The sequence below is a fragment of the Amblyomma mixtum genome, chromosome 1 (assembly GCF_055824585.1).
Source record: "Amblyomma mixtum isolate Tamu chromosome 1, ASM5582458v1, whole genome shotgun sequence".
NCBI classification, from domain to species: domain Eukaryota; kingdom Metazoa; phylum Arthropoda; class Arachnida; order Ixodida; family Ixodidae; genus Amblyomma; species Amblyomma mixtum.
The window spans coordinates 244,717,303-244,737,621 of NC_143012.1; the positions used below are offsets into that span (position 1 = coordinate 244,717,303).

The window sequence follows — 20,319 nt, forward strand, 5'->3', positions numbered from 1 at the left end:
TCATATCGCGTCACTTCCATCAATGTCAATTTCGTTTGTTTTATGTTTTTCAGCTTACATTGCGGCGCTTGAAATCTATAAAAATCCCACGTGACTGCATGCTAATCGCTGCGTTTTTGTTCCCTCGAGTACTCGTTTAAGGAACAAGCGAATGCTCTTTGCGCTCACCAGACGAATGAATAGGTGGTCGGTGATTATGATGGATACTAGATGAGTGCCATGGCATGACGCTTTATCAAAATAGTGAGTCCGTCGTCGAGGAGGTGTTGCCGGATGAAATATTTGAAGCAGCATGGCATTTATTTATTTTTTCAGCAATCAGCAACGACGGCGGAGAGGGCGAAGACGACAGCGTCATAGGGAGGAGAGATTAGCAGTGACACTGCCTTTTTGTTGTCGCAAGTATGGCGAAGTTTCGCGTGTCGTTTTCTCAGCAGCTGTTTCCGGAAGCGCAATCTGCACGCTTCTTGCTTCATGTACAAGGACACTCGAAGCAAGAATGCCCTTTACTGCCAGGGACATGCGGAGATGCACCCTCGTCGCAGCGAACGGCGACGGAAGAAAAGCGGCTCAGAGTTTTCACAGTCGGCACCCAGGAACTCGGGCAGATGGTATGGCGCTGGTGTATGTCCACACTCCGCAAACTATGAAACACGGAGGGAAAAAGCACCACTAAAAGCTATCAGCGAAACGACGAGAGCAGCAATTCTGTCTTTCATGGCAGCTCAACTCCATGCAAGCGCACATGACGTCACCGCCTAGACAGCAGTTTCGTCGACCAGTGTCAACTCCGAAGGGCAACTTCAAAGGTTCGTGAAATCGACGAGTTCAAAGGGTTCGAATGTGTGAAACTTTCTGGTAAAGCTTGCGAAGTCCTTTCGGGCTAGCATTCGAAATGGTGACGTAATCGCCGATTGAAATCGCGACGGCTATCAAGCTTCTCCGCAGCGCACACCTCCAAGTGGGGCCCGCATCATGACGTCATCGAAGGTGTGAACACATTTCCAACGCATACACGCTTGCTTTCAAGGAAAAAAAAAAAAAACAACGCCACCGATGGCAACGGCTTCCAAGCGTTGTTTGGCAGCATGCAACTAGGCACGGCAGGGTGTGGTTGGCGGCAGCGGAAATTTGAAATCCTACATTCCTTGACGTCACACCGAGCCTCTACGTATTCCTCCGGTGCTGCGAGGAGAAGTCTAAATTTATTCGTTGCTTTCGTCGCTATTTTAAATGTTAGCGCAAAAACATTTGGCATGCTTTACCTGCAGCCTTATAGATTAGAATCCTTGCAAAACGCGGAATTCTAAAAAAGTGGTGCAGTTGCGCTTTAAGAGCGGAGGACTTGATTTGTACCCCATGCACCTGCACCAACGTTTTGGTGATAGGTATTTGAAAACCTGCCTTGACTACTAGACTTAGAATTTAAGGACAGAAGAGAAATTTGACTTCCTGAAAAGCATAATCCGGTCCGACGAGGCCTATTCCTTTCCCGCAGTGCTTAAAGGTGCACTCAAGAGGAATCTGAACTCGTATTTTTAGCGCTGGAACTCGATCTACACTTTCCGAGGGTTTTTAGAAACTTCGAATTATTGCCATATGCGGCCGATTTCCCTGATTTAAACCGGATTAACGTCGGGCTCCCGCCTTTTTTTTTTTTTGAACTCCCCGCAAACGGTGGGAGGAGTCGACCAACCTTTCACCCACTCCCGTGGCGGCTTGCTGCTCTGCCATCGGTGGAGTGATGCGTAGTGATCGGCGAAAGCAAAGAGTCAACGCGCATTTTTATTTCCGTGAGCCTAATTTTCAGCTATGTAGTCTCTGACTATATACCTATTTATTCATGGAAATCTAAAAAAAACTAAATAAAAGCGAAAGCAAAGTCGCCACGCGACTGCCTGAAAGGCACTCCATGCGTTGGTCGACTCCTCCAACCGTATGCGGGGAATTAAAAAAAAAAAAGGCGGGAGCCGGATGTTAATTCTATTTAATTAGGGAAATCGGCCGCACAGGGCAATAGATCGAAGTTTCTGAGAATGCTGGGAACGTGTAGATCGAGTTCCCGTGGCAAAAAGACGAGTTCACATTCCTCTTCAGGGCACCTTTAAGTCAATACCCACAATTCCCCGTACTGGATGGAGCATGACGAATCGTCACTGTCTGCCTCGCTCACTACGCCAAGTGAAGTGGCCTTTCAATGTTTAACGCGGGATTTTGGACGACTCCCCTATTGGCTCATTATTTTTTATTTTGACGGAACACTGACCGGTGAAGGAAATTCTGAATGGTCCATATATAGAGCGACTTAATTTGCTACATTCCACGAATGTGGATCCGTCAAGTCTGGTTCAGCAAGAGAGAGAGGACACAGAAAACATAAGTGAATGAGGTATCCCGTTTATTGCGTTTTCGGCGCCCGGACGTCACGTTTGTTGTTAAAACCAACTTGACAGTCATTGCAATTTAAACGAGTTTTTCCCATCAACACTGGTTGGCCAGCCCCCGAGCTTTGAAGCGCCACTATGCTACAAAAAGCGAATTATACATGCATGTGGTTCCCCCTTGTTCCATTGCACAAAGAAACCAGAGACGGAGGTAAGAGAGGAAGGTACCAAAGAAACATTGGTAGCCAGCTGCGCCGAGGCCACCCTATACAAAACGCGACATGGTGTTGCACACACTTAATCCAGCCAGACTCCGCTCCTTTCGTTTATATAGGCCTGCGAAGCAACGTACAGAGTCTTTTGAAAGTTGTGATGCCACCTTAAGTGTGCTTCCTTTGCACCCTCGCACTTTAAGTTCTAAATAATAAGCTATAGCTGCGAATCTCATTGTCATCATCAGCCTGACTATGCCCACTGCAGGGCAAAGGTCTCTCCCACATCTCTCCAATTGACCCTGTCCTGTGTCAGCTGTGGCCACCCTATCCCCACAAACTTCTTCTATCCCTATCGCCCATCCTATCCCCGCTCCACCTTTCTTCCTCCCCCTGCTACGCTTGCCTTCTCTTGGAATTTACTCCACTATACCCGTAAGGACAAGCGGTTATCTTGCCTTCGCATTACATGTCCTGCCCAAGCTCATATCTTCCTCTTCATTGTATGTACTATGTGCTCATAGAGCCACTCTACAAAAGAGTGAATTGTCCTCTCGCAGTTCGACAAACTTTCAATCGGATCCTATTAACAATCGCCCCGCCGCGGTGGCTCAGTGGTTACGGCGCTCGGCTGCTGACCCGAAAGACGCGGGTTCGATCCCGGTCGCGGCGGCTGAATTTCGATGAAGGCGAAATTCTAGAGGCCCGTGTGCTGTGCGATATCAGTGCACGTTAAAGAACCCCAGGTGGTCGAAATTTCCGGAGCCCTTCACTACGGCGTCCCTCATAGCCTGAATTGCTTTGGGACGTCAAACCCCAATAAACCAAACCTATTAACAATCAGTTAAGAACTGGCGCACCTTTTTAGAATAGAAATATTGCCACGGGAATGAAAGGAAAACAACACAAAGCGACGACTTGTACGTAAACGCAACAATATTCAGCCGAAGTGCATGTGATTAAGTTCGATAACCGATAGCTGTTATGCTGCGTTTGCCTGGCTTGCCACTATTTCAACAGGAGCCCGACTTCTTTCGTTTTTATTTCCAAAAATACATGTGTTTGTTTTGAGTGCGCAGCTGTACGAGATTGAGTTCCGCTTAGTTTGAATGACAGGTTTGAACCTACATTAAGCATTATTTTGGCATCCGTGCGACCTTTGAGGAGTTAACAAAACTCCAACGCTGTCGCTGCCGCTGGTGACATCTTGTTAATCGCACCTTATCACCTGAAACCTGCTGGACAACCTAGCGAGCAAATACCTTCGTGACTCGCTGGCGCCGCGACTGTTGGCCATCTCAAGAACGCAGTTTTGTTCGCGTCTGATTCCAAGTTGGCAGTGAGTTTCTAACTTTACGTCAGTGAAGACTAAGGAGGAGTAGGAAGGGAGAGGGCACACTGGAATTTCGTTAATTCCAACTCGCTTGATTCGGACTTTCGGTTTACTCGAACTCGCTCTTTTGACCCGTTGGACAGCCCATACACAAAGGGGAGCCCGATCAGATTTACTTTGAACTTCGCTTAAATTAAATCATTTTTTTTCTCTCCTTTGAGTTCGAATACTCGAGGGTGGACCTCGCAGCAACTTTAACTGTTACTCCCAAAAGATCCAAAACCCCGATGCCGTATCACCTCGCCCGCGCAAAGCCTGTACTGCCTTCACCGTGAGGGAGGGGCACCAGAGTGATTTCAGGAACAAAGCTGAACGCGAAAACTGGACGCCTAACAAACCGGAATGATCTCTGCGGGGACGCTGATTGCAGTAGAACTGGCAACTCTACACTCTAGACAGAAAGGGGCAAAAAAGGGAATAAAGCTGTCCTGTAACGCACTCTGTTTCTTTAAGCGAGTGCGCTAGAGGACGCCTTACTCCCTTTTGACTCCCATATAGGCGTATTCGTGTTTAGAGTGTAGAAGCGTCAGGCCACACCGAATCGACCGGTTACGCCGGTGCACGCAATGGCAAGCTGAAGGGAGACCCTTGGAGAGTAAAACTCATCTGACGGCGGTTCCCATCATCGTGCCGCCTGGCCCTTGCCGTATCCCCGCGATAGTGGGTTTTTATTCCCCTAATTATGCCTCTACGCCCTAGAATTGAAAATAACAGAATAAAAACAATGCAACGCAGGAAAAGAAACAAGAATGGAGGTGCGTCCCACTACGCTGGCCGCCAGCTTTAACCCGTCCGAGGCGCAGCGCAGTTACTCGGAGTTGAACGAGGCCTAGCGCTTCCTGGGCAGTTGAGGTTCTCTCTGTGGGCCGTTCCTCCTCCGTCAGGGGCAGTATCCGTACTTCATGTCTTGGACGAAGCTGTCCTCGCGGTCGTACAGGCTCTGGCAGTACTTGGTGTTGTCGAAGGCCCCGTTCACGCCTCCGTACTCCTCGGGCAGGATGCTGGGCGGCAGGTGCTCGTGCAGCGAGGCCATGTCCGAACCGTGGATGTGTATCTGCGAAAAAGCGGAGGGGGTGGAACCAAGAGAGGGGTGAAACTCGTGCTGCGTCCGTTGTGTTCTCAGATAATGGAAGAGAAGGCGGGGCCTCGTCGACAATCCTTTGATCGTTCGCGCACCCGCATGAAGTACTGTACCTTTGTCCATCAGGCCCCTGGGGACAACTAAAAGTCCGCCCACGACTGAGATGGCCCGCGCTTTACTGGCTTTTGCCGTACACGTAGCAAAACCAGATGATGCGTTGCTAACGCGCTCATCAGTGTGACCTACAGCACGCCAGCTTTGCGCTTCCTGCTTCATAGCGAACGAATGCGTTTCGGCGCGCAACGCTAATATTGCGGTAAGTCTGCTGAGCTCCCACCTGTTTCTCGTTAGCACTTTTCGGCTCCGCCAATGCCACACTGTTTGTTTAAATGAGCTCCAACCACAGATTAAGGGTAGCATGTCGTACAAAGCGTGATATACTGTACATCTTTGCCAGAGTACATCGCTGACGATAGCGAAAGCGTTTCAAATGAGAAAAGTCATAGCGGTCACCGAGTAAAATGTGTTTTCAGAACCAACAAAGACGCGTGGAAGATGATGTCGGCGGCTGAATGGGATGGGTTGGGCTTTGGTAAGAATCGTGGGAGCGCTTCGCTTCGAATATCCTAGGGGCAGCGTCAGGCTTCACCTTGGGCCGTTCACGTCTCAGCGACACAACGTCCCCATTCGCTACGAACTCTTCGTGCCACACGTGTCCGTGGGGGTCGAAATGTTTCTCGCAAAACATGAAGTTTCCGTCCAACGAAATAAAGGCCTACAACTTCTTTTAGCGGTAAGGCGCGTTGTGAGGACTCAGCCCATCATGGACGGCTATAACTAACCATAGATAAATGTTTTTCTCACTACCATCACTACGCCACACGGGAAAAGAAAAAGGGACACTTTTTCGCCGATGCTCCTGTAGCCGGAGCGGCAGCCCATCCCACAGTATGGTGAAGCGTGGTTCACAGACAGCATTTGCTTGTTCACAAGAACACACGCATTCACATATACTTCGATACTCCGCTTTAGAAAATGCCACAACAAGAAAACAAGCAAAACGTCGCTTTCTACCCAGTCAGGCGGCTTCCCGTTCCGCCGCTCGCCTAAATATATGCTCCTCGATTGATGCCAGTGCCGCCGTGCGGACGCTTTGGGCAGTGCACGAAGCTCTCAAACAGAGTTACGGAGAAGTTTCGTGACAATTTAGGGACTCTTCTATGGCGTTTCACATAGCCCATGTGTCCATGTGCCACTTGCCGAGCTCCAAATATTATACCCTCTACCATCTGGGTCGCCGGTCCGTTCCACCGAATAGGATACTGAGTAAAGCAGTAAAAATCAATCAAAATTGCCGGTTCACTGACCCTGTTGATGTTCTTGGTGGTGAGGAATGGCTTGGCCAGCGAGAAAAACACGTTGAACACCGACGGCTGGTAAACCACGTGCACCGCCTTGAATCGCGCTGGGAGGCAGTCCTGTTCAGGTGGAAGGGACCGAGCATGCAAGCATTATATTCACCAGCGCAAGTACAAGTAGTCTTAGAGCGAAAACTCTACTCCTCCCGTATAAAGCTGAAGGTCATGTGGCTATGAAATTTGACCTTCAGACCAGGAGGAGCGGAGGCTTGGCTCTGACGTCATGCCACGTGACTCGCCACGCCTCTGTCGAATCACGTGACTCGCTGCGCCTCGCCACAGCTGCGTATGCGAGCCGACGATACTGCCGGAAATAGCGTGACGCGCCGTTCGCTATATAAAAGCGTGTGGCGTGTGCTTACCTTCACACAAAGCTGTGGATGAGCAACGTGCCGGAACTAGTGCTTCGACGATGTATCGTCACCGTTAAGCGGAACCTGGATGGTGTTTACGATATGGAAAGGCGTCAGATTGGATAGCCATGCTCAACAGACCTTTCGTTCATCTTACTAGGTTTTAGCCAGGTTGAACCACAGCTAATTATTTTGCTGAACAATTAGCTCGGTCACTCACAGAAAAAAGGGGGGGGGGGCTATGCGGTGGAAAGGCGTACAATGAAATAAGTCCGCAAAAAAAGAGAAAGAAACGGTGGAAAGAATGCTAGCGATGAGAGAGCGATGTGAGTGCATGCGAGAGCCGCATGCAGTGTTCTCGTGGAGTGTTTCAGAACGCGACCTGCGGTGAATGTCAGCCCCGATAAGGATGTCACTTGCGTCTCCAGTCGCTTCGGTGATGCTTCCTATCTGCCTTCGTAGGCCCAAGACGTAGGAGTGTAATTTCTGGCGACACTTTTCCGAAAACATAATTTGTATCCTAAAAAATGAGCCCTATGAAGTCATTACAGATGCATAAATATAATTAAAAGGGTTTCAAGTTTCGACCGCAGGGATACCTCTGTCTACAAGGTTTGATTCCAACTTCAAATTTAAACCTGATGCACCCCTCTGCAATTCAGCAACAGTCACTCCTTTCTTTTAGTGAAGAGTTCAATCTTTCTTCGCAAATACCTCTCGTTAAATAGACACTCAGGTAAAATCCATCCAATTGTTGTCCCGAAAGAAAATTTATTCACTGGCTTTTCGTGGCGATGTTGCCGTTTACCCGGCAGGTAAAGACTCTTTTAGCTGTGAACACTGAAATTTCGGTTTTACCTTCTCGTTTGTATCTCCTCATGGTGACCGTGAGGAGGTGCTGACAGTGGATGAATATGTACTCGCCTGCAGCAGGTCGATGGTTTTCCGGACCTGCGAGATGGGGAAGGCGAGCAGGTGCTGTAGCCCCCAGCCGCGGCAGTCGAGGATGCAGACCAGCCCGTTGACCTGCACCGCGGGGTCCAGGCAGATGTCCTCCAGGCACAGCATGTTGGCCTTGCGCAGCTGGTAGTAGTCGTACTCGCACGGCTTCCAGCAGCCTTGGGGACGAGGGGGGAATCATATGGAATCAAGGCGGTGCATCCTCGTATCTTTCCAATGGAGCTACTGCTTCTGACATTGACCCCAACCTGTCAAATTTTTAGTCACAAAAATGTTCTGCTGTTTCTTTATCACACTGTTGTTCTTTCCCGCTGCAATATTAATTTCCTTAAAAGTCGTATTCTTCCATGCGCCTAGCATATTTTAATGTAAGTGAAATCGCATGGTTTTTCCTGTGCACGTAACTAATAAGACCGACCGACCGACCGAAAGACCGAATGACTTAATAACCGACTCCTCTGCCGCCAGAAATAGTTATCTTGCGTGGGCAACGAACAAAGAACCATTTAAAGGGCGCGTCTCGAATATGTGGTGTCAGTTGCACATTCGTTAACTCGAGCGATGATTTGCAGGCTACATTCATGACAGCATCGGGCTAGTACGGCCTTTTTGTTTGGGACTTTATTGCGAAATGTATATTAGAACCGCCGTCTTTTCTTTAACGACTTTCAAGGGTGATATGACGTCAGCGTCGTGTCAGTTGACCAACCAGTCCGTTGTTAGAACCATGAGTCGCGTTCCCGGGCCGCCGGATAGCTGTCCGAGCACGGTCGCCGAGCTGTCCGGTATACCTCGGCCCCGCGAAGGTACTCGTTTAGCACGCTCAGAGGAAAGAAAGCCAGGCAACAGCACGCAGACTTGCGACGCGCCCGCGAAAAACCGGCTGCTCGACGATTCCGCATTCGATAATTTTTTTTGCGCTTCGCCCAGCCGTCCGGAAACGTGCTGGAACCGACCGGGAGCGGCGTCCGTTCTCCGCGAGGTTTTCTCCGGCCGGTGACTCGCGGAAGTGGTGCAGCGGTGCCAAGCGGTGCGCTCAGTCGCGCTTCCGGCGAGCATCTGTGTCCCACCCCATCGACGGTCGTGCATGCAGGTGATAACCCACGCGATTGCTTCCAACCTCCTCCCCCTCTTTCCTCGACCGCACGTAACAGTTATCCTGTTGGGCGCGCGTTTTGCTTTTCGCTCTCTCTTCCTCTCTAACGAGAAATAAACAAACCGCGGTGCCGGTTTTGGCTACGCTCGATCCTTCTCCGGTGACTACACTTCCTCCTGGCTGCAATCACTTATTTGTTTTCGTAGCATTTTCACTCTCGAGAGCGCTTTGCTACGGCCGAGGCTTATGACTAGCGAATGGGTGCACTGCAGATCGGGTGATGGCGGCGAGTGGCTGGGGAGAAACTGGCGAACCGTGCACCGAGAAAAGCAGTAAGTATATTAAAGAGAAAGAAACTCTGTGAGCACGACGTAATCCTGGCACTGCATGTAACGTGTGAGCGTTTATCGAACTAGAGTTCAGCGCCTAAAGTGGGGTCTGTACCCTAGCAAAAAAACTGATAGAAATTTCTACAAGTCTCTTAAAAATATGTATAGGTCGTACAGGTCCTTCTATTAGTCTGATTTATATTCCTACCTGACCCATAGAACTCAGTACCAGACTGGTAGGGAGCAGATAGATCTCACTGTGCCATGTACAAGACCTGATAGGATGATGTATCAGTCTTTTACAGAAAACAGAGATCCTCATACAACATATAGAATTCCAACTGACACACTAATAAATCCCGGTAGAATATTACAGAAGAGGGCAAATACGGGCTGCTTGGTACATGTTTCACGAATTGGAAAAGCGCTGGTGTAAATTCCTAGTCAAAGTTTGCTTCAGTTTTGTGTCTTTCAGGAGTGCGGAGATATTTTGCATTTTTTTTCTCCACCTGTTCTGTGGTTGATGTTGATTGCTTTTTGTAGTTTGCTTATAGCAGTTTTCTTTTATTGCCTGCTACTCTGGGCTCAAGCTTTTACTGTTTAATGCGAAAGTATTATTCCTGTTTTAAATGTGATCACCCTTCTGCTATTCCTGTTGTGTTCTTGACGAGAAGGTATGTGTTCATTTACAGTGAATTTCTAGTCAGTGGCTCCTTTCGTTTGTTTTATGGTTTACAACTTGCAGGATATGCAGTGTTTTGAAATACTTTCTGTCACTCCTCCTGTTGGTGTGGTTGATTTTTATTGGGTTAATACTTTCTTCACAGCATTTTTTTTTGTTTCCTGCAGGACAAGGCAGGTGTGAATACGATGTGGGTTTCATTGTTATTCAATGTAAAAACCTTTGCTGTTTTAAATGTGATCAATTTATTAGTCGTTTTTGAAGTGCTTGGTACATTAATTTTGTTGTGTAGATTTTTATTATGCATTCCTTCACAAATTGTTTGCTTCATCATTTGAATCATATGTACTGCCTTTTGTGATAATACAGAAAGATTGTTTTTTACTTATTTTCTTGGCTGCCGAGAAAGCTTGTTTCTCCTCGATGCACATACTACACCTATACAACACATATAGGTACTGATAGGCGCCATAGATCTGGTACACTAATACGAATACTCTAATACACTGATATACTTATATACGCAGAATAACGCTGATACATCCAGAATAGAACTAAAAGGAATTTTATCAGTGTATTAGTTGTATCGTTTCATAATGCAATAGACAGAACTGATAGGATTCTTAACAGGTTATCCTATCAGAATTTTCGCTAGGGTAATTATTCGAGCACAGGTGTAAAGGGAAATAATTAAAGAGGGAGAGAAATAAAGTGACCGGCGGCCTATTTTGTGCATAGTTTTAGAAAAAGGGGTGTAGTTATCAGGGGCGTATCCAGGGGGGGGGGGTCGGTGTCAGAACAGTCCCCGAATTTTTTTGACCGCTGTATTCCCCTCCCCCTCCTTCCGTCCTTTTTTTTTTCGCTTGTGTTATTCACATCGCATCTATATATCAAAATGTAAGAACTAAAACAAGAAAACTATCAGTTTGTTGACGGAATAGTTGTTGTTTTAATAGGAAGCAGAAGTTAGTGCAGAAAATGGTCACTCTTCGCCATCGCACGACGCATGGCACTCCTTTTAATTGTAAGTTCACCGAATAAAACATACCTTTTCACGTTAGCCTACTTTTCCATCCTTTGCATTGTCCTCAAATGATTATAAACTAGCGCGAAAATGAAAAGTTCATTTTTTGTTAAACCGCCTCTGCGTCAGGGAGCAGGTTCGCATGCATGGGGAAGAAGTTTTGACAAATTCCCTTCGTTCGCAGTTGCTCACTTTGTAGTAGAGCAGAAGCTTTTGTATTGCATACTATGTGGAAATGTAAACATCCGCGATTTTTCGTGCATCTGTTTTTGTGTGAATGTGAAAAAATAAATGCAATTACAAACCAAGTCCTCCGAGTCCAGTGTGCATTCGTATTATGTAGATATTGCAGTGAACGAAACAACTAACCCTTCGGATTTATTACAGCAGAAAAATGGCTAAGATATTGCTTGGGCGCAGGCGCTCTTTCTTTTATTTTTTATTTTTACCGACGGCGTATAACAACCCCCGAAATATATTTCTGATTACACCACTGGTACTTATAGTATTCAAAGAACTATAGAGAATGAAAATAAACGAAAAATAGTGCAAACTAGAAACATCCCTAATATTCTCCGGGAGACGGGAAGGAGAAAGAAAAGATTTTAAGCTGCTTAGAGCCGTTTTGGATTTGGGGAGGCTGGAAGCTTTCTTTACTCTTGAAGGTTTCCGGGGGAGACTTTCCGCTATGTTCTCCATTGTTACCGGGTAGCCTCTGGACTGACGCGTGGTGTGAAGTCATGGGTTTCCATTTTTTTCCCAGCCTTTGAGTAATTCTGCCTGCCTTTCATTTTTTTTCGTCACAAGTTTTAGAAAAGATGTTAATTATTCTTGCTAAAAATCATGGTGCAGTTTCTGAAACGATAGAGATGAAATGTTTCGACCACCATTGACAAGAACAATAGAAAATGGTTGCCTTCTTCCGATTCATGCAGTCCCTACCTTCTAGATTGTGGGGGGGTCTATATCCCTTGTCAATTACTGGGGGGGGGGGGGGGTCCAAGTCCCGCCGAAAACCCCTTACAACTGCTTACAATGCATTTATTCATTCATTCTCCGATCCGCTTCTCCTTTTAGTTCTTAACCTCTGCAGCTTTAAAAATACGAGACAAGTTGTATCATTTAACAATTTACACACTGAAAGCGAATTGAGATGTTCACTTGCTGCCATGCTACGTCATTTCAACACCCACTTCCTGACTTCCACGCCATGACTAACGCCCCTAGAAAGCAGAAGGAGGGTACAATGAGACCCGATAGAAAAACAGTGGCCTCTACTGCACTAGTGTTGTACGGCAAAGCTAAATCATAGCACGCGGGCAACGGAAGCGCCCGGTCAGCTTTCCTCGCGCAGGTTCGAAAAAAGAAAGAGGTAACCACGGCGCTCTTTGATCAAGTTGCCCTTGCGTCATTACAATCAGTTCACCTCGCCATCGTCATCACCACGATCACCACCATTTTCCCTCGAACACGCGAAGCACGATTTCTTCGGCTCTTCCCTCAGGGCGTGGTTCAGGCGCGCTATGCGATATCAGTGCACGTTAAAGATCTCCAGGTGGTCGAAATTATTCCGGAGACCTCCACTAAGGCACCTCTTCCTCTCTCTATTCTTTCACCCCTCCTTCCTCCCTAACCTCATGGCGCTGTTGAGGCGTCCACCGAGAAAACTGCGCCGCTTCCTTTCCTAAACAGAAAAAAAAAGATTCAAGGGGCACTTTGGCTCTCTAAAGTGCTGCAAGGCGAAAGCGTTTCCTAGCACACTGTTTGGTATTGACTGCGAGACTGTGCTGTACTAGTGCTGTATATGACTACACACTTTGACTACACATTACATTTACACACTTTGACTGCCGACTTTGCTTCTTTAGCACGACTCTCTCTCTGCTTCGATGAGTTCGGTTGTATCTATGGCTCTGTTCGCAGTAATGAAGTATGCAATGTGGTCACCCACGGACGCCTTACGCCACCTGTCGGAGTGGACGACAAATATTTTTTATTAGTTGTCGTCTGCTCCAAAAGGGAGCGTCAGGCATCCGTGGGTGACCTCATTACTTTGAATCCGCGCACTCTGACGTCATAACCATTTCGACCACTGAAAAGCGTCACACCTCTGCTGACAACCTTTTGTCGACAACGATGAGGCATTAAAGGCTTTCGCCTTAAAACACCATTTAAACTTAGCCTAATCTATCGGGACGAAACCGCGCGTTTTTTTTTTTCTGCATTATTTGCGGGCTTTTATTGAGCCCAAAAAAACCAAGTGCGCATCGGCACCGCCCTACTCAGAAATGAGGAGCAAGAGTGAAAAACGTTACAGTGCGACGAACAAAGCCCGGCGGAGGAAAATGGAACGCGGAATGCATGCGGAGGAGGAGGGATGCAGCGGCGAGCGCCCCCCCCCCCCCCCCCCCCCCCCTTCCTTCGCGAACAGAGCGTCGCGCATGCCAACCGGAAGCGGTCAGTCGTCGATCGGATGAGAGAAACCAGGTCCCCTCCCGTTCTTCGTGCTGCTCCGTTTATTTTCAACGCCGCTCGGCCAGAGTGGCCTCCTTGGCGGCGCAGGGCAGGGGAGAGCGCTCGTGACACGGCCTCGTTTGAGAGCTAACCGATTCGTGCTAACGACGCCTCTCCTTTTCACGAAGCGCCCTTCTTGTTTCTTTTTGCCGGCCTTTCCCTTTCCCTTTTCATACTCTCTCCTCCTCTACGTCTTCGGCGCACTTGAGCTCCGCGAATGGGTAGTGGAGAAAGCGGTCCCAGGCAGCCTCTATAGGCCTAAGGGGACCCACGTGCTTCATGGGCTATAGGTTCGCAAAGCTCCCTCCAACGCCGTGTATAGTTCAGCTCAAGATCGACCAGTCACTTCAACCGTTACTGACAAATCGTCAGCTAGCAACTATATAATGCTGTTTATGAAGTCACCGCACATAAGCGATTTCATTCGACGAAAAACGATGCAGACACGCTCACATTCACGTGTTGACTTCTATAGTGAATATAAAACGCAAAACACAAAGACAAAAAAAAAAGGACAGAAACAGTGAAAGACAAACAGCTTTTGTCTTTGGGCTTTGCGCTGTATACTCACCACGCAGAACCAACTAGCCAGTCAACTCGCTCTTGTTCACTTCCGCTAAAACATTCCCGTTTCCGAGGAGACCTCGCTCCCAGGTGGACTCTTAGGACTGTCCTACAGAATAAACGAAGAGAATGAAAGCACAAGCTTTCTTACCGAGCATGGGCTTTGGACTGCGCTCAATGCAAGCTCTGCTTGAGCTGGCGTAAGGGCGTAGCCGTCTTTCAGCCATCATAATCCTGCACGCTTTCCTAGCGATGGCTGCGTCAGTGGGTCGCGTGACATAGTTTGGAAGCGATTTCTAGTGTGGTTCTGCGCGTAATACAGTCCTAATGCTATGTTCGTATCCTAAAACTTCCGCACGTGCAGTCATAGTTTGCCTCGTTTTTCCAATGAGCAAATTTCTCCGGGGACGTTAGCAGCTATAGACTGTCTAAAACGAAGTGCTTCCGCTGTTGTGCCCACGTCAAGGAAATATTCAGTGGATTCAGCCTACCCTTTATCAGGCAGCTATGCGAACGTCCGCTGCAAAGTTGTGTACACTGTAGGCTCAAGGAAACGCTGCGGCATCAACGCATTGCGTCACCCTTACCCTGCATATCTCGCAAAAAATTGATCAGTTGATTGATCATTTCAATCATTGGCTGACTGATTTATGGATTTATTGGCTAACTGAGTAATAATGTGAGGCAATTTCGGACAGAAATTTTGAAAATTGGAAAACTAGTAAGATACTTTTATAGAAATACTGAAGGTAATGGTCCATTCTTCTTATATGTAGCAAAATCTTTCTTCTAAAGATCGATCGCATCGAACAGTTAATACTCCCATAGAAAACCTATAGGGAACGGTTTTGACGATAGCAAAAACCTTAATAAAATAAAATTCAAGACTGCCGCCGGTTGATCTGCGGATATCTTGATTGCTATAGTGAAATCTTACATTATATGAAAAAAAAATTGCGTTCATAAAAGGTTTCCCGCTAAAAAATGCTTTTGTCCAGAATTGTTGGGTATGTGGATGATTGGCCTATTGATTTACTGGCTGATTAACTGAATGACTGGTTCATTGATTGAATGATTGGTGGAGTGACTGATTGGCTCATTGATTGTTTGGAAATTGATTATTCGGTTTTTTGATTGATTGACTGATTGATCGATTGATTGAATGACTGATTGATTGATTGAATGGCTGATTGATTGATTGATTGATCGATCGATTGATTGATTGATTGATTGATTGATTGATTGATTGATTGATTGATTGATTGATTGATTGATTGATTGATCGATCGATCGGTCGATTGAGTGAGTGAGTGAGTGCAGCATTACCTATCCTGAGGACGAAGATGGGCCTCCCCTCGGGGTCCCTGTGGGGCAGCCGCATCTGCCCGTTGGCCTGGTACACGTGGCGCAGCTTGGAGGGCCGCAGCCCCTGGAAGATCTCGGGCGACTCCCGCCGGTGCCGGTAGTAGTTGCGGACGGTGCGGAAGGCCACCTCCACCTTGAACTTCTTGGTGCGCAGGAAGCGCAGCAGGAACTCGTCGTCCATGCGAGAGTGCAGGCTGGGCTCGCCTGCGAGGATGCATCAGCCGTCGCTGAGACTGTATAGTCAGGCCGCGTCTGGAACGTCCTTAAACGGACTGGCACCAGCTCAAAGAGAGCGCAGTTCTCATTCATACCGAATTTCAATTTATCTCTGCACCGAACAAGTGATGCTGACCGAAGAAGAAACCTACACATCAAAAGTAAAAAAGAACGGCTTTTCTGTTATATTGGGGACCGGTTGCGCGCTAGTAAAAGTTGCCTGTCACATTGATTCTTACTTGCAACTTCAGTAAAAAAAACAAAAAAAAAATCAGGCACGGCTTTATGTTCACCCCATGTGTAGTATGCGGCTTGTGAGCGCTTCTGTATCATCGCTATCAGTTTCATCTTTTCTTCCCTCCATCTCCCTTCTCACAGTGCAGGGTGAAGAAAAGAGAATAAGTCTGGTGAAACAAAAACTAAAGCCATCATTTATCGCGCAAAGTCTCGATCTGTTCCGCAAAACACAACACTTACCCTCAATAACTGCACAGTAGAGATAGTACCTAGTTTTAAAACGCTAGGCGTATTATTTACAGAAACCTTGTCTTGGGACGCCCATGTGGACCATATAGCTTCCAAGCTAGGAAACATGGTAGGTATTTTTCATCGCCATAGAGACTACCTTCCACAGAAAATAGCATTAATCCTATACAATTCTCTGTTCATGTCGCACATAAATTACTGCATTCTTGTATGGGGTACTACCACACTAAGCAACAAGTTAAAACTGTCCCGGCTCCAAAATAAGGCAATCCGTGTTATAACCCGGTCTGCCTACGATCATCCGATTGCACCCTTGCTCCATGACCTGAATTTGCTAAGCGTTAATGATATACATAGATACCAGCTTTGTAAATGTTTGATTCGTGGCAAACTACAGCACAATAATTATCTTATTAACCTTGGTGAGTTGGAAATCAAAGAGCCATCGGGTTATAATACGCGAAATCCCTTATACTGGAAAGTAGAGCATTATCGAACTAATTATGCAACACAATCTCTAAAATATCAGATACCAACTCTTCTCAACAATTTTCTTCAAGAAAATATAGACATTCTTAACATTCACCTCAAACATTTAAAACAACTTTTTTTTCCTTCATGATAATTCACGACACTATTTTTGTAATGTCCTTATTAGTTTTATATCTTAAGCAATGTGCAGCTGTACCATACTTTTGTGTCCTTATCGCTATTTTCAATGCTCAGCGAATAAGAACCTAACTGCTTTTTCGTTTGTTTTCTATGTCAAATGATGTGCTAGACATTTTTATGTGCCTTCATTGCTTCACGTCATAATATGGTGTGCCACTCATGCTCCTTCCGTACCCATAATTTCTCCATTGTGTACATTGTCGACTTGGCCTATCGCTGCATTTTGTGTTTGCTCCTAACCGAAATTTGTTTTTCTTTTGCGCAGATACTTGAATATATTGTACATTTGTAACTATTGTCTTCATTATTCCTTGTTACTAGTTTCTGATCGGTCTTCGGTCTGTGTTCACTGCTGTTTTGCCTTTGAGAGGATAAGGCCTTAGTCAAGCTGCGTACGCAGCTTTTTGCCTTATCTCCTCCATTATATGTAATGAAAGACCAATAAACAAACAATACTTGATTTTCCTTCCTCTCTTTTACTGCGATAGATGCACAGTCCTCTTTCGGCGGAAAAGCCATGGTCTGTGTGTGTGTCAAGCCTCAATCCTCAGAGCCCCTAGCAGATCGAAGCACCTTCGGGCACCCTCCGAACACTCACTGGAAAAAATGCATCTTCCACCTATATATACACATCACCCCTGCTCCCTCCAGAAGCGCCACCAAGCGCCCACCTCCATCCTCCAGAAGCATCCGGCCACCAGGGGCCCATGCAGGAGCGGGGCGAAAAAAGCGACGGCAGTGCCAAATTGAAAGACACAATGTGAAGGCGATCAAAGTAAACCCGAACTCTAGAACCAATGCTGCTAACGCAGATTTGTTGCATCACATCGTATTATCGCCTGTGCATTTTAAAGCGATAGCGTTAAGACTTCCGTTGTGCAGAAAATCCGTCGTCGTCAGCGTTGGCGTCATCGGTGCTGTGAGCGAAAACTCCCCGGAGAAGCAACCTATAGGTCACGTGGTCTATTGGCTTCTTCACAACCTGTCCACTGAGCAAACTGCCCACCGTGGCAGGTGTCAGTTAAATTAATGATCGACCACGAGAAGTAGCTCTGAAGGAGCAATCTTGGTCGCACAAGCCTCACCCAGTCACAGCACCTGCCATCGCTGGGCCATCGGTAAACCACTGCATCGCTGCGCCAGGAGTGGTGTGAGTACTCCCAGGGATCTATGAATGCAAAGCCGATAAGGACCAATTCCGCATATATGAGTGTTGACCCACTCAAGCTATCGCGTCATACTCTTAAGGCGGCGCTTAAGCGTCTCCTCCTTTTTTTGTTTCTCAACTTTTTTAAGCAGATCATAATTACGCCAAAAAAAATTCATTAGCTTTACTGTACAGCAACGACTGCATCCATTGCAGATACAAATGAAATGAACACTGCTGTTCGTTAATGGAACAGAAGACTTATGCCTTCGTGCTTCATCGTACGCACGCTACAGCGTGTCTTAGCAAGCATTATGACAAAAGGAGTCAGCAACACTGAATATCCGTACAGCAGCGATCACTTCAAAGAACACTAATAATAGCTGCGCCTCAGACAGCAACTATCGGGACATAAAATGACAGAATAGGAACGGGCGAATTGCAAGGAATTCTGCTCCTGACTTAACACGTGTGGGAATCCTGGCTTTCCGCCGTTGCCTTTGCGCGGCTGTGCCGGCTTCCTGCGTTGTTTCTCCTCTTTCCCTTGCTCCCGCCTCAGGCGGTGGAGAGGCGGCTAGGTGACTAATCACTGTCACTTGGCCACAGCTCCGCCCCGGCTCCCCAACGGCCTTTGCCATTGGCGCCTTTTGGCGGGAAATCGGGACCCGCTACGGGCGGCCGCGCACGGCGCGACCGTCCGAGCGGGGCCCAGAGAGAGAGAGATCCCTCCGAGACAGCGTAAGGTGCGTACGTTACTGTTTGTCCGTGCCGGCCTTTGCCGTTCGGACCAGTGCTTACTCGAGCTCGCCCGCACGTGTCCCCTGACCTGCAGCGGCTCGAGCCTGTCCAGCGGGGTCCAGCGACCTCTGACAGGCGTACTTTGCGTTGAATGCCCACTCTCTCTCGCAACCGGCCCAACGGTCGACACGAGAGAGAGATCACAGCACTGCCGCGGGGACATTCTCCTGCAGCGGCGTGCTAGCGGTGCGCATTACTCGAGTCGCTTCGTGCGCGCAGCGGAGCCTTGCTCCTCGCGCGCCCCCGGGACGGGGTGACTATTGAGTGTGTGTGTACTGCTGAAGGACGACGTGAATAAACGTCTCCTTTGTGAACTTGGAGGCCTATTTCTTTGCGGCGAATCGCTCTTCTCCCAGCGGAGGTTGAGTGCGCCGCATCGGTGTCCCAGTGGTGTGTGGTGACGGCTGATCGGGGACCTTGGCTCGCGCGAAGCTCGAACCCGCGGTGGGTGGTGGCCTGTGTCCACTTAGAAACCCACACACGTCACACACGTTCTTTACGCAAACTAAGTTACACCGCCCTCCATTCATTCTCGCACATTAATGATTGCGTCATCCACAAGAAATGCGCTTTGAACGCGTAGGCACGGCACGCGTACGCGCACATCGTACCTGCTCTTGCCGGCAGCTAACGCCCTACCAGTTCACATATCGTGCACACATGCCAGACTGAACACTGCCATACAGTTGCAGCCGTGTGTGAAGCCATGATGAACGTCCCAGCGTCAGTCCAATAATTGCGCTGTTTTCAAGCACCGTTTGTATAGCAGCAATTTATCTTTATTCCTTCTCCTGCCCAACAATTTGCCTTCTCCTCTCCGTCACTCACAGCATGCGGTAGCCACGCTAACATTCGCAGTCCGTGCCGCAATAACAGATATGTGAAGGGCCGCCGCGGTGGCTCAGTTGTTATGGTGCTCGGCTGCTGACCCAAAAGACGCGGGTTCGATCCCGGCCGCGGCGGCTGGAATTTCTTTGGAGGAGAAATTCTAGAGGCCCGTGTACTGTGCGATGTCAGTGCACGTTAAAGAACCCCAGGTGGTCGAAATCTCCGGAGCCCTCCACTACGGCGTCTCTCATAGCCTTAGTTGCTTTGGGACGTTAAACCCCATAAACAAATAAACAATAAACAAACAGATATGTGAAGGCGGAAGACCACGAAATCAAATCGAGGTTATTGCGTCAGGACAGACATGGTGCATGACGTCAACTCGACATTATGACGACAGCACAGACTCGTTTGCACAGCTTAAGCACGCGCCCATAGGCGGGCTCACTCACCCTGCAAGAGGTTGCGCAGCTTGATGAGGCAGATCTCCCTCTTGCGCGCGTCCTCGCCGAGCTCCTCGGCGGCCACCTTCTGGAGCTCCTCGGGCAGCGCGCCGCCATCTTGGTTGGGGAGCGCCAGGATGCGAGGGGCCGCCATGCGCTGCCTCGGCTGTCTGCGCAATGTCACGTGACACACACACACGCGTCACATTCGGCACGATCCGTGTCCGCGGAGCGTTGGGCCTGTCAGCAGCACGGCCGTGAGGACAGGACACTTTGCAAGTCATGTACGCTTCCATAGAAGTACAGAAAATTAGAAAGATGTTGCAGTTACAAACAAATAAACACTACATGCAA

The 20,319-nt window shown here is 47.9% G+C and overlaps 1 protein-coding gene across 1 annotated transcript in view; it reads right to left on the bottom strand.

Annotated features, from left to right (window-relative positions):
- Window positions 1–4,499: 4,499 nt before the first annotated feature.
- Window positions 4,500–20,319, bottom strand: part of LOC149371371 (alpha-tocopherol transfer protein-like) — a 45,586-nt gene continuing 29,766 nt past the window's right edge. The window contains exons 2-6 of the mRNA XM_089565552.1: window positions 19,975–20,135; window positions 15,337–15,579; window positions 7,766–7,959; window positions 6,438–6,548; window positions 4,500–5,043 (exon numbers count right to left, since the gene is read on the bottom strand). Coding sequence (XP_089421678.1) covers window positions 4,870–5,043; window positions 6,438–6,548; window positions 7,766–7,959; window positions 15,337–15,579; window positions 19,975–20,119 — 867 coding nt within the window. The 5' untranslated portion in view covers window positions 20,120–20,135 and the 3' untranslated portion in view covers window positions 4,500–4,869. The remainder of the gene's footprint in view (window positions 5,044–6,437; window positions 6,549–7,765; window positions 7,960–15,336; window positions 15,580–19,974; window positions 20,136–20,319) is intronic.